Consider the following 13,467-nt stretch of genomic DNA (forward strand, 5'->3'; position numbering starts at 1 on the left):
CATAACTAATAAGAACCACTGCCTCTCTGGTTGTAAGCTAAATCAAAAACATTTTGACTGTATTTTTCCTCCCTTCTCTCCCAGCTTTGGGATGGTGAGTGGAATGGGCATGAATGTGTTACATCTTTTCTTGTATCCTTAAACGGTCCTAGAATCTAGTAGAACCCATGCCATCATCAGCTCTGATTTATAAGTAGTAAAGAGATAGGAAAAGAGTAAGTTCACATTCTTGATACTTGCAAACCTAAAAAAAAATATAAATAATGCAAAGGAAACATTTTTTAATATATTGTCAAAGGCCTGTTGAAACTTAGGAAGAAAATATTGAGGCTATAAGCATTCCTAACAAAGTTCAGAAAAGAAACCCTATTGAACAAAAAGACATTTTTCCTTTGTGGAGGAAAGACTCAGACATGTAAGTTGAACAGATCGCATTATAAAGAAGCTGCAAGCATCTAAAACATCCCTTATCTTTGTAAAGGAAAAAATGCATTGATTTCCCCGCTCCCCGAACAGTTGCCTGAAAAAATTAATTTAAGGGGCAATATAATAGATTCATCTTCTTGTTAAGGAGAAAAAAAAAAAAAAAAAGGATAGTATAAATATCTATATAAAACACTATTTAGAAGACTACACAGCATCAACGATATTCCATTAGTCTTTCACTCTCCTGAGCCAGTCACCTCATGACAAATATACACACTGGGTAACCTCAAGGTAGCCATTTACAAAGCATCACCAAAAAGACCACTGAATTTAGCATTACTAGCAACCACAGCTCAGTCCCATGAATAACAGAGCAAAAAGATCACACCCAGAGACTGAAATTAGAAGAATCAAACTTGTTCTAGAATGGAATAATCCAAAACACAGTTTTTTCTAAACAGAAGTTCCCTGTAGAGTGAGATGAACATCCCCATAAACTTTGGTTAAATGATAAAGCATGTCAAAATACGTCCCAAAATGTTATTATTGTAGTCTATTTTTCCCTGCTGTTTCCAGGAAGCATAAATATTAACAATGAACAAAGACCTCCAGTTTGATGCTTCAGTGAGACACAAGTCTGATGGCTTGATGATTTTTTCAAGCAGATTACATCTGTTTTCACCTTAGAACTTCCACATTTATGGTCACCATCTGCATTATTGCCAAAATAAGCTCCCTCTACTACTCTTCTTGAACATCTGATGACTTCAAGTAATTCAACAACATGAACATAATTTCAGAAGTACAACTTATTTTCAAATTACAGTAATAGAGAAACAACACAAAATGGATTAGAATAATTTCAGTAACAGCACTACCGATTATTTAAATCATTCCACATGCAACTAGCAGCAAAAACGTTCATTTCTGTACCATTTCATTTTAACAAAGACTTACCCTCTTGCAGGATCTAAGGCAATTGCTCTGGGTTGATCCAATTCTTGCCAAAATAAAACTTTTCTCAATGATCCATCTAAATTAGAAACTTCAATCCGATTTGTTTCAGAATCTGTCCAATATAATTTCTCTCCCAGCCAGTCACATGCCAGCCCATCAGGTGACAAAAGTCCAGAAACGACCACATTTTGTACACTCCCAGATTTATTGAATTCTGTTCGTTTAATGGCTTCTTCACTCACGTCACTCCAGTATATCAACCCCTTTATGAACACGAAGTCCACTGCTGCTGCATCTTCGAGGCCACCCACGATTACTGTGGCATTCTCCTTCCCATTGGCAGCATCCACCAGCCTCAGGTCACGGCGGTTTGCATACAGCAACAGTGGGGCAGCTTGAAGTGGGAGAAATAAGGGGTGGGGGGGACAGACAGACATGTTAACAACACTCCTGTTAAGAAAAGCTTAAGGCCTGATGTATCATTGTAGTGAAACTAGAAATTTAAGGGGGGGGAGGAGGGGGAGAGGGGAGAGATGGGGGTGACATTTTATAGTTTAACTGAAAAGCACAGACTCCAAGCCTTTCAACAGTACTACAACTCAAGATGGTAACTTTGTAATGCACTGCTCGTTATTCTGGGCTCTGCATTATTAAAATTAGATTAAAGGAGAAGGCAGAGAACAAAGAAAATGGAGGTTTGAAGTGCCCAAATGACACTACTCTGTAAAGGAGGGTACTTAAATAAGAATATGAAAGATGAAGCTATAGTAGCTTTATAAGCACTCAGTGCTTACTCATCAGAGCAAAGATTCAATATGTTTTGTCCAGAATTTGCTAATACACATCCCACAAGCTTCAATAAAAATATAACACACGTTAAGCCATCAGAGACATCCCTGTGTTAATACTCTGAAATTATTTTTCTTAGGTATTTTACATATGATATTCAAACACGCAATGAGTGTGCAGCATGAAAGGAATGACGTTTCTGCGCATCAGTTCTAATACAAAGAGGTAGGTAGAAAAATACACCTATAGAAACAGACTACAATAAGTATGTTAGAACTCAGCTCTACCACTCTTACTTGCCTTCTGCATCAGTTCGTGTGATCTGTACCTTTTTCATATAAATACCCAACAACAACAATTAATGGAAAGAAGTAACTATGAAAAAGGTCTGTTTTTAAAATGTAACATACCCTTTTAATTAAGCATGTCCTTAACCACATGCTATAACTTTATGAAAATACCACTCATTCCTACTTCAACAAAAGGTGAAGTAAAATAGAGTTTTTACTACTATCAGTAAGCATACCTACCTTTCCCTACATTTACCTGGACGCTGTAGCAGCAGAGCCACACAGAGGTACCTAGACACAACCTACAGCTGGCATGTTGTATGCTTGTCTAGCTGTCACTACCCAAATTTAACAAAAATCCTCCAGATTTATTCATCAGTATAGATAGGCATTTAAAATTCCTAAAAGTATGCACTTCCTAACAGAAAGGCCTGCATTTATATAGCCAGCGATGTGCACAACCAAATGTTGAATGCTACATTGCCGGAGCAGATACAGTTCTTGTATGAGAAACTCACAGTGACATTAGAAATACTAATGTCTAACAAACACACACTTCAGAAAACTCGAAAGTTAGTTTCCAAGATCAGACTATTACCCTCATTACCACAAAACTGTCAAAGACAGTGCTGTGCATACTGGGAGAAGCAGAGTCAACTTAAAAGTTCCTTAATCTACCTCCAACTCCAAAAATTACACAAATGCTGCTATATGTTTGGAAGCTATTTTCTTTCCTTCTTTTTTTTCCTCCTTTTCGAAAACTAAATTGTTCAGGCTGTCTGTCTAAATTTAGAAACACTGAATTTAAATTGATTCATGTCAAATTTTAGAAGCTTCAGACAGAAAGCTTCCTGAATAGCTTGAAGGAGGAGCTTTTTTGTTTTTAAGAATATTAGATTTGTATTCCCTCCTCCAGAATGCAAGTTTTTATTGTGCAGCAAAATACTCAGTTTAAAGATTATATTTCAGTGGAGAAGAAATAGATATCTTTAAGTGAAAGAGCAGAAACCTTGCATTAAGTGTGTTTGTTACCTTACTTTACTATCACCTTCCCTTCTCTGCATAATTTCCCACCCCCTCAAGATTTAAGACAATTCACATTGGTTTCCTTTATGTGTAGGTTGCTTACAAAGACTGCATTTTCAGGGAAAATACAAACAAACCAAAAACACTGTTCAGTAAATTGAAAGTGATAAGAAACAGATATGCAATATAACCACCTATTTTTTAAACGTTGCATACAACTGTAACGTGAAAAATCTAGTTAAGAGCCAGCTCAGTGTCACCCAGAGCACCACAGTACTGTGTGCAGCCAACTGGCAGAGCTTTCTCTAGTAAGACAGCATGCCCAGCATTTGAAAAAAGGTAAATCCACACACAAATGAGTACAGGCTCCATTATTATGTACAACACGGAGCAAGAGTCCCCATGCACACAGCATGCAATGAATTGGAACACCAGGCATGTCAAGTGTAATCACTGAGGCCTGAAGGCACTGCTGAGCCTAACACAGCTGCCTTGCATAGGTTATTCACTCCTTGCTGGTGCTCAGAGCTGGCTGAGGAGCAGCCAGAGAAAACGTCCTTTTCATGAATGATAGCAGCGATTTGAATGACAGCTCAGAAGTAGCTCAGTTACACATCAGATGAGCAGCTTCATGCAGATTGATTCGAAGCCACGACTTGTAGCACATTCCACAGGGCTGGCAGATGAGGATATTAAGCTTTCCAATTTGTTGCGACATTCGAGAATGAAGTATATATCACCAAAATAATAAAAAACAGGTTTGTTCCCCCACCCTCTCCAACCCTTCCTGGAAAATATGAAGGTTCCAATATCCTATAAAATCTAATTTTTGAAGTTGGCAGCGTTAGTACCAAGTAACTTTTTACTTGACTCAAATAGCAATGCCAAAGCAAGAACTACGGCAGAAGATTCCATTCTGCTCCACATAACTCACTTTAAACAAAGTACAGGACCCAGAGATGCTTTCTTGAACAACAGTTAGGAACTATACTAATAACCTAAGGGAAAAAATACAAGAGAAGCTCCTTTCAAAGCAAGGCAACTATTTTGCAGTTTAAGCTATGACGGGGTAGAGATACAATTAAATTTACCTCTTTTTCTTCTAAAAGAATTACTTTAATACATCATAAATAAGCATTTTAATTGCATCAAACTATAAGATGTTGGAAAGAAGTACTTACACTCTCTTAAAGCAAAAGGAAAAACATCTTAGAAATCAGCAAGGGAAGTCATAGCAAAAGTTGTGACATTATCTGCCACCTTAGAGATCTATCTGTAGTTTATTCTTCTAATTAAAGTACCCAGAGTTTCAAAATAACTTTTGTTTGTGCCAGCCAGCAGGAACAAATGTTTACTCAGCGCCCACAAAAGGTTACATCTGAACCACAACAAAAATTGTTGCTTAAAAATACCACAGCCCATAGGATGTAAAGTAGTGAACCAATTAAAAAAAAAAAAAATTAACAGACAAAAACTGTTTTAACTTCCTTTTTTTTCAATTGAGAAGTAATTATAGTCTGTCAGAATTTGTTATACTTTTAACATGTCCAGTTGCCTGTTCCATAAGTTCCTGCTTGCTCCTCTTCTATTTCCAATGATCCCTGACATCTCTGAGTGTCACGTGGTCAATGTTACCTTCAACAGGCTCGTTCTCTTGTACTGATGGTAATTCAGCCTGGTTACGGCAACCGACATCAACTCATTTTCCCCAACCCCTTTTTAATGCATTTCCAAACCTTGGCAATGCTGTTCTTCCCTCTCACAGGCCCACTCCCGAGCTGATTTAATAAATCAGCAAAACGTTTGCCTTGGTTAATGAGTTGAATCATCTCAAAAGAGGTTCAGCAAACTCAGACATGAACATGAGGCAAGCAGCAGGATGCTGGGAGGGGAGCAGCTCCCCCTTCCTGCTGGCAGCTCTGCTCCAGATGAGACCGCAGCAACAGCCTTCTCCTCAGCTCCAGTTCCCGCTGTAGGTCTTCAGCCTCCCTTCTGCATTGGCACTAGCACTCAGCCAGCATCACAGCAAGATAATGCAGGGAGCTAAACTAGCAGAAAACCACCTTACTCCTTCCTCACCTGCCAAAAACTAGTTTATAGCCAGTTATCAGCTCGAATAAAATCAGATAAACGTAAATACTTGTACAACAGGGTGAGGCACGACGACATCATCTTTGACAAATAAGCTGAACCAGTTGTTTGTGAACCTCCAATTCAGGAACAGGACCTTCCAGATTAGAGGTGTCCACTGTAGTTTGTGGAACCTCTACCAGAATCCCAGCGCTGCCAATCATGCTGGGGGAAACGTTCACATATGGAAAGAAGTATCCAGGCAGAAAGGCACTGCTAATAATTGTTACACTGGAAGATGATGTCTTCAAACAGGAAAACAAAAATCCCTCTCTTACACATACTGGTGAAGAAGTCTGAGCATTTGAAGTTACTTAACGCTGCCAAGTTCACTGACATGAGGACAGCAAACATGACAACTGGAAAAAAGGAGACACAGAGGTGAGACACACCAAACAGCCATGCACTTTCCCGGATGAGGCACAGGAAGCACAAGGAATTTGCCAGACACCTTGATGGAAAAACATGCACCCATAACCAGACCACAAAGGAAAGAAAAGCAAGGAAATAGGTATAGACAACCAGCAAAGACCATTAGCTGCGATCTCCTCAAATCCGTTGTGTACAGAAAACTCTTTGTGTATGTACTACAATTCTTCTCTTTCCCAAGATGTCCAACAAATAGCCAACAGAAGAACATAAGACAAATTCTCCTGGAGGTGAGCATCTAGCTACAGTCTCCCTTCACTTCCCAGGTTTCAAATTTCTCCATTACTGCTTACACTTAGCAATTCTATTTGGTTTCTCTGAATGTCCAGGTTCTGGTCCTCAGCCTGGAGAAAGAAGGTTTTGCAAGTTTTGACTTCTGGGACCTACACCTCATGTGGGAGCAGAAGTAGAGTTGTAAAGAAACAAGTGATGATTTATATTCACAAACAAGAAATCTCCAGGAAATACATAGGAATTTTAGCATTGTAAGCACCAGGATTTTTAACCAAATGCTCCATCACAGTAACTGCACCAATTTAACCCACACAACTGCTTTTATACAGACTAAAAAACTGACTTAGCAGTAGCCCCTATTCCATCTTAGCAGTGAATGGAGTGCTTTCTTCTGTCTGAACCTCCTTACTCTCACAAACATATACCTGCAAGATGCTGCAGGCAGCCAGACTTGAGGAAATTAACCTGAGGCAGCAAAAGCTTGTTGGAGGAGTCTCGTCTTTAGAAGACCTAAAGCATATTTCACATCCTAAAGCCATCCAATGACTGCTCAAGTGACAACTCTGAAGGTCAGAGGAATAGGCAGGCTTGTCAGAGAATGGGAAGAGTGAGAATATCAGTACCAAAGCAAAGACACCAAACAGCAGAAATGGCACTTCTGCATCAAGTCTCTACTGTAGTTCTGCAGGAGTCTGGCCATACAGGAGCAGTTTGGACCAACGCAATCCATGCAAGACTTGCTGGTACAAGGGCAGTAAGTAATCCTTTAATCTGCTTTCTAAAGGGGAAAAAGTCTCCCTTTCCAAAGAATGAGAAGAATGTGGGAGGTAAGAGAATGAGGGGAGAAAAAAAACCAATATCATAGAATCACAGAATGGCTTGAGTTGGAAGAATCATGAATCTCCAACCCCCCCCAACACATGCAGAGCCATCAACCTCCCCATTTAATACTAGACCAGGCTGCCCAGGGCCCCATCCAATCTGGCCTTGAACACCTCCAGGGATGGGGCATCCACAACCTCTCTGGGCAGCCTGTTCCAGCACCTCACCACTCTCATAGTAGAGAACTTCCCCCTGACATCCAACCTAAACCTTCCCTCCCTCAACTTAAAACCATTTCTCCTTGCCCTGCTATATCAAACGTAAACAACTTTGAATTGCAGGCATCGTCCATGAAATACCTTGTTGGCAATAAACCCAGTAGCTGATGCAAATTATCAGCTGATAGCAACTTATCAGAGTCTCAGTATTTAATAGTACACTCTCATTGATTGCCCGTCTCAGGAAGAGTAAGGTGTCTTGGCTCATCTTCCCATAACACCCACTCTCCTATTCGGAACCACTGCAATCCCATGGGGATAAAAGACACCACTTTTACTGGCAGTTAACACATTCATCACTTAATATGCTGAATTTGTCTTGCTGACAACAGCCTAGGTTGAACAGAGAGCTATGTTCCCTGGCCAGACTTTCGCTTGCAGCCACATATAAAGCTACGACCTTCTATTGATTTTAAAGATGAGACCCAAAGTGGCAAGCAAATGAAGGTGATATGACAGCAGCACAACACACTTTCCTTGGACTACAGTAGACTCTAGAAAGGAGAAAGGTTGATAGAGATGTATGGCCATGTAGAGACCACAGTCCATGTTAACATTTGAAGAACCTCATCATTATGTGTCCCATTTCCTCAAGCATCCTCATAGCCTCCTCCTTTGCCACTCTTCCAGTTTTTCTAACAGTTGTCAGAACAACGCATGATGCTGCAGAAGTTTCCCTGGTTTACTGGAAACACCTCAATACAAACAGTTAAATGGAAAAGTTAACCCACACATACACTGCTGCAAAGCATCTCCTGTTTGCAAGGTATGTTCCTGCATGTACATTTGCTCATGCAGAAAAAGTAAATCTTATTTTGCCACGCTCTAACAATTAGAGCCCTGCGTCTGAATAGGGATAATATTTTGCAGTTCAAACTTCAAGCCATATGATGACAAATAAGATGAACAGATAATACTGAAATAGAATACCATTCTTCACACCTTCTGGCATCACCATTTCCTGTGGAGCTTCTAAAAGAAAGAAAATAATCAAGAAGCTTGTATCAAATCACTCCTGATGCTGTTAAAAGGCTGTGATCCATTTAAGACCCTCCACCGAATTAGAGCACATAGACACTATGCAGTGATGGGTAACAGAGGCAGTTTATTTCCCAGCACCAAGGGAGGCTGAAGGCCATAAGATAAGCATGGAACACCTACAAGGCTGACAAGAACACTCCAAAGCCTGCTGCTAGCCTAGAATAATTGCAATCCAGTCCAGCCTGGGCAGCACAGCTGTGTGGGGATATACATCCAGCTGAGAGCAGCCTGGGAGCCTTACCCAGACTTCCAACAGCTCCCATAGAAACAAAAACCCACACACTGAGCAGCCTTCAAACCAACATTTTCCATACCAACACAAAGTTGACAGTCATTGAGCTACCCTCAGACAACTTTGTCAGTGAATTATAGGATGGGTACACCAGCTGGGATATGGTGTTCTTCTTAATATTTCTTGAAGCATGGTTCATGAGGTTAAAAAAATCAAAACAAAATATTCCTTAATGTTTTATTTTTTAAAATAATTGAAGTGCTATCAGGAAGCTGCAGTGAAGCACAAGCTCAGAATTTAGCAGAGAAGACCCAAGAGGAGGTCTGAACAACCAATCGAACAGGAATGTTGGTAGCACTAATAAGTGCATCATAAGAGTAAGCAGTATCTCTCAGCTGTGCCACAAATGTGCAACTGATAGGAAAGGGGAGGCAGCATCACTGCCCCACGGGTCTGTCACACTGCCACTGCTGCTCCTCTGAAAGTTTTCATCAAAAAACAGGTCTGCTCTCTGGTGATACTGCTGGCTGTGCTTTCCAGGTCAAGCTTGGTGAACAGCAGCTCTATCAGTGCATCTATCTTAACAAGTACTGAGAATAAAAATAAAAATCTATCCACCCTATCAGACCTTTTTGTTCATACAAGTCAACAGATGCTTATATTCACACAGTTACAATTGCAGACAAAAGAGTATCAAGAATTTTTCAAAAATAGGAAGGATACACACTGAAACAAAAAATAGATTTAGAAGAAAATGGAAACAAAACACTTGCACTACAAGCTTAAAGTGAAAAATTCCATCAGCCAAAAGGAATTCAAACCGAAAGTGCATTTTAAACACGGTCTTAAGACCATATCAATTTTACTACAGATTGTTAAATAGCTATTCCAATTGAAATAGTTAACAACTATTTTGTAACGAGTAAGGAAAGATGTACATATGCTTACAGGATTTTGAAAATTACTGCACTTTTCTTTTTGTCTTTTGAAACACAGTTGGACTTGCATGATTTTTATTTGATTTTTAAACTCTCAAAAACACATCCCAGAATGCTTTATGTCAAATCTTTGAAAGGTGTATGTAGACAAACAGATCACTGTTTGAAAAACATGAATGGTCTGGTCTATTTCATATTGAATGTAACTTAATTCTGACTTAATTCTGGTAATCCACAAGGGAAAAAAAACACCAAAACAAACAAACACCAACACAAAACACCAACAAGAATGCATAAACACACAAACACAAAAAACAATAACAACAAAAGCCCTAGAATTATGAACACTAACAATTATTCTTTACCATATAGGTAAAAGTGAGACTTTTACCTAGGTTTCTGAATTATTAGAACAGTAATTCATTTTCCAAACGAGCATAAAAAGAGTCACTACAAGATTTACAAATTATTTTTTCCTACTCTTCCATTGTTCTTAATTTTAATATTTCTACTCTATTAATGCTTGTGTGGAACAGAAGATTCTTTGATTTCTGCAGTGTTAATATTTTAAGTAACAGTAATACTATGAGTACAAGCAAAAATTCTACTGCCTGTTTTGATAGAATAATCATCCAAGGAAAAATACCTGAAATTCTAAGTCACCTTTCACGTGTCCTTAACTTCCTGAATTCATGCAAACACACCTGTCATGTTCTAGAACTGTCTGACAATGGATAGAGGAGAATGCTTATTATTTTGGAGACATAAACATTTAAAAAAATAAAGAAAGGAAAAGAAAAAAAAAATGTGCTTTTCCTGTAGGAAAGGATCAAGTCAAAAAAAAAAAAAAAAAGCAGGAGGATAAAGGAGAAAACTATAGTATTAGAGAATGAAAACAAATGATTTTTGATCAAGCAAAATAGTTAGTTGATTAAGATTTTTCTGTGTCAGATACGATTACTACTCAAATCCGACATCAAGAGCTCACACATGGCCCTTATAAGCAGAATTAAAACTATAATCCCATTTCTGCCACATTTATTATATCACGAGGGAGTAGTTCTATTTAGGTAATGTGATCCTGTAACAAGATACTGAAAAAATCTGCATGAATGTTGCCATTTTCCATGTCTGTTTATATTTAAAACATTTTCTTATTGTTCTATTCATATAAATAATGAAGCTCAAAAAACATTCCATCTTCTTAAGCTGACACATTTTCTTCAATTTTGTAACACTTTGCAAAGGAAACAAAATATTACTTATCCATAGAACTTCTTAAGCTACACTATGAGGAGCATGTTCTTAAAAGTATACTGTAAATCAAATGCAAAGAGCTACTACAGTATTCACACTGTGCTCACAGAATCCACAATGGCTAGGGCTGGAAGGGACCTCAAGGATCATGAATCTCCAACTCCCCTGCCACTTGCAGGGCCACCAACCTCCACATTCAATACTAGACCAGGCTGCCCAGGGCCCCATCCAATCTGGCCTTGAACACCTCCAGGGACAGGGCATGGACAACCTCTCTGGGCGGCCTGTTCCAGCACCTCACCACTCTCATAGTAGAGAACTTCCTCCTGACATCAGCATATTTGACTCTATTTCAAACCAGGTAGGCGACTGCGCCAATTGCTTTGAAATAGAAAGGTCTGTAGCATGACAGTCACGAGGACATAAAGAAAACCCTATTTTTGTAGCCATAGTGCAGGGGGATATGATAAAAAAAAGGAGAAACAATAAGTAGTTCATTTTTGCTTGCAAGCACCATGACAGCAGTCAGACCAAGCAGACTAAGTACTTCTGTCCACGCAAAGTAAACATGGAGCCTAATCACATAGTGAACCTCTTTCCATAAGTATTCACAGATTGCAAGAATATCTACAGAGCTTAATAAAGGCTCTCTAACTGTTGACTTGCCTGCCAAATACAAATAGGAAAAAGTTGTTTAATGTTTAGGGTCGATAGCCATTTACACACCATCCATTAGAGACACAATGCAATGCTTTCTCCTTCCTAGCTTTGGACAATTACTGCAAAAGTAACATGCAGCTTCTCTGCTTATAGCATATAAATACTCTGAAGTGTTAAGCTCTGGAACTGCACAAGCCAGGTATAAGTTGGTTAAGTCAAGGTTATTAAAGGGGAATTAATTTCTTTCACCTAATCAAGAGAGGCGCTAGTACGTCCCCCCGTATTTGCTCTACTCACAAGTGTAGTCCTTGAAAATTCATCACTTCCACAAGCCAACAAGCCATACTGTTTAGATTTAATGGCTCATCCCCCACGCAAGCAATGCCAGCTACTTTGTATGACCACACATGACCATTCCCGAAGCCTGTGAGGTGCCTGTATCCACTCTCCCCACGTCTTTCTGAGCAGCTTACACCACTTGGTATAAGCCCATCTATGGAATATTCCGTACCAAGCTAAAGTGCATTTTGCTGGCAACTGTTCCTTTCAAGGTACAAACGGCTCTCCGTGTGTCATCACAGAAGTGGGTGGCAGCACGGAGTTTCACCAGCCACATGTATGTTATGAACTAAGACTGTCCCAGGTGAGCTTGCAGATGAGAGAGGGCTCCCCAGCAGCAGGTCAGGCACACAGGTCTGACAGAGCAGCTGGCCCTGTAAGAAGTAGCTGGCCCTCCCAGAAAGGCTGCATCTCTGGTATCACTCAATAACAGCACATACCCCTCCCTGTAGTACAAGGTTGTGGACTTTTTGAAGAAGCCACCGGCAGAACAACCCAAGCAGTTAGCATTTCATAGGAAATTAATGAGGTTAAATATGCTGAGGACAAAGAATACAGTGTCTGAATCTGAAGACTGGCTGCCAGAAGAGATGAACAGTGACAGACCAGAAGCTGAGAGCTGTTTCTTTGTTTTCTTCCCCTACCCCATTCCCCCAGAAGGAAAAATACTATCTGTGCTCAATTTTAATTAGAAAGTAAATCCCTTTATATATGCATTGTTTCTGATATTTTGAAGCTGGCATTTTTGGCATGTGACATCATCATAAAGGTAGTTACATATGTCCAAAGGAATCAGTTTTCTCCAGTTCCCAAAGGCAGTTTAAAATGTTCCTATGCTCAAGCTCTTGACCTATCTTTCTCCAAAAATCTCTACCCATTCTACAACTTCCAGACAAATTCCCCTATTATCTAGAGCTCAAATGCAGATGTAATCCATTCACAAAGGAAAAAAGGAAATCTGATTAATGCTCCTCTACCCAGTGTTTCTGAGAAACACAATTAAGATTCTGACCCAAATATCTGTACAGAACTCCCACTGAAGGACACAAGGAGCCCATCATCTTTATACACCTATGATTAGATACCCATAACTTCCTCATATCTTCAGCACACCTTGCCATAAACACTTCTTTCTGTCCTAATTTTTCTGTTAAAAAAAAAAAAGAGAGAATAAAGTTAAAGCAGTCTGATGAGAGCCAGCTATCAGAGAGATATAATTGCAAAAACTATTAAAGCAATGCTGGATATTTTTTTATAATACCTTAGATCACACTAATTTTAGAATGTACTATGGAGAGATGAAAGAAGAAAATGCATTGGAAATCACAGCAGACAAAGTCACACTGATTTCTAAGGAATCACACAATGGAAAACGTGACCAGAAAATGGTCAATTTAAGCTTGGGTGGAGAAATGCCTCATGATGAATACGAAATACATATATATGTAAAAATATATAGAAATATTTCCAAGTCTTATTGTCAAAATTTAAGAATTGTATTAGTCCTAGGATTGGAGACCTCATGCTTCATCTCCAGCCTGACTGCTTCAGAAGTAAAAAGACTTTTAGGAGAAAAACACCTCCAGTCAGCTTAGCAAGTTCTGAACATTAAGCTCTTC

The 13,467-nt window shown here is 39.3% G+C and overlaps 1 protein-coding gene across 3 annotated transcripts in view; it reads right to left on the bottom strand.

The window, feature by feature from the left end:
* LRP6 (LDL receptor related protein 6) overlaps positions 1-13,467 on the bottom strand; it is a 131,078-nt gene that overhangs the window by 114,697 nt on the left and 2,914 nt on the right. For all 3 annotated transcript variants that reach the window (XM_085233457.1, XM_085233452.1, XM_085233467.1), the window contains exon 2: positions 1,384-1,777. In XM_085233457.1, coding sequence (XP_085089583.1) covers positions 1,384-1,777 — 394 coding nt within the window. The remainder of the gene's footprint in view (positions 1-1,383; positions 1,778-13,467) is intronic.

The sequence above is a fragment of the Meleagris gallopavo genome, chromosome 1, assembly GCF_905368555.1.
Source record: "Meleagris gallopavo chromosome 1, MGAL_WU_HG_1.1, whole genome shotgun sequence".
Lineage (NCBI taxonomy): Eukaryota > Metazoa > Chordata > Aves > Galliformes > Phasianidae > Meleagris > Meleagris gallopavo.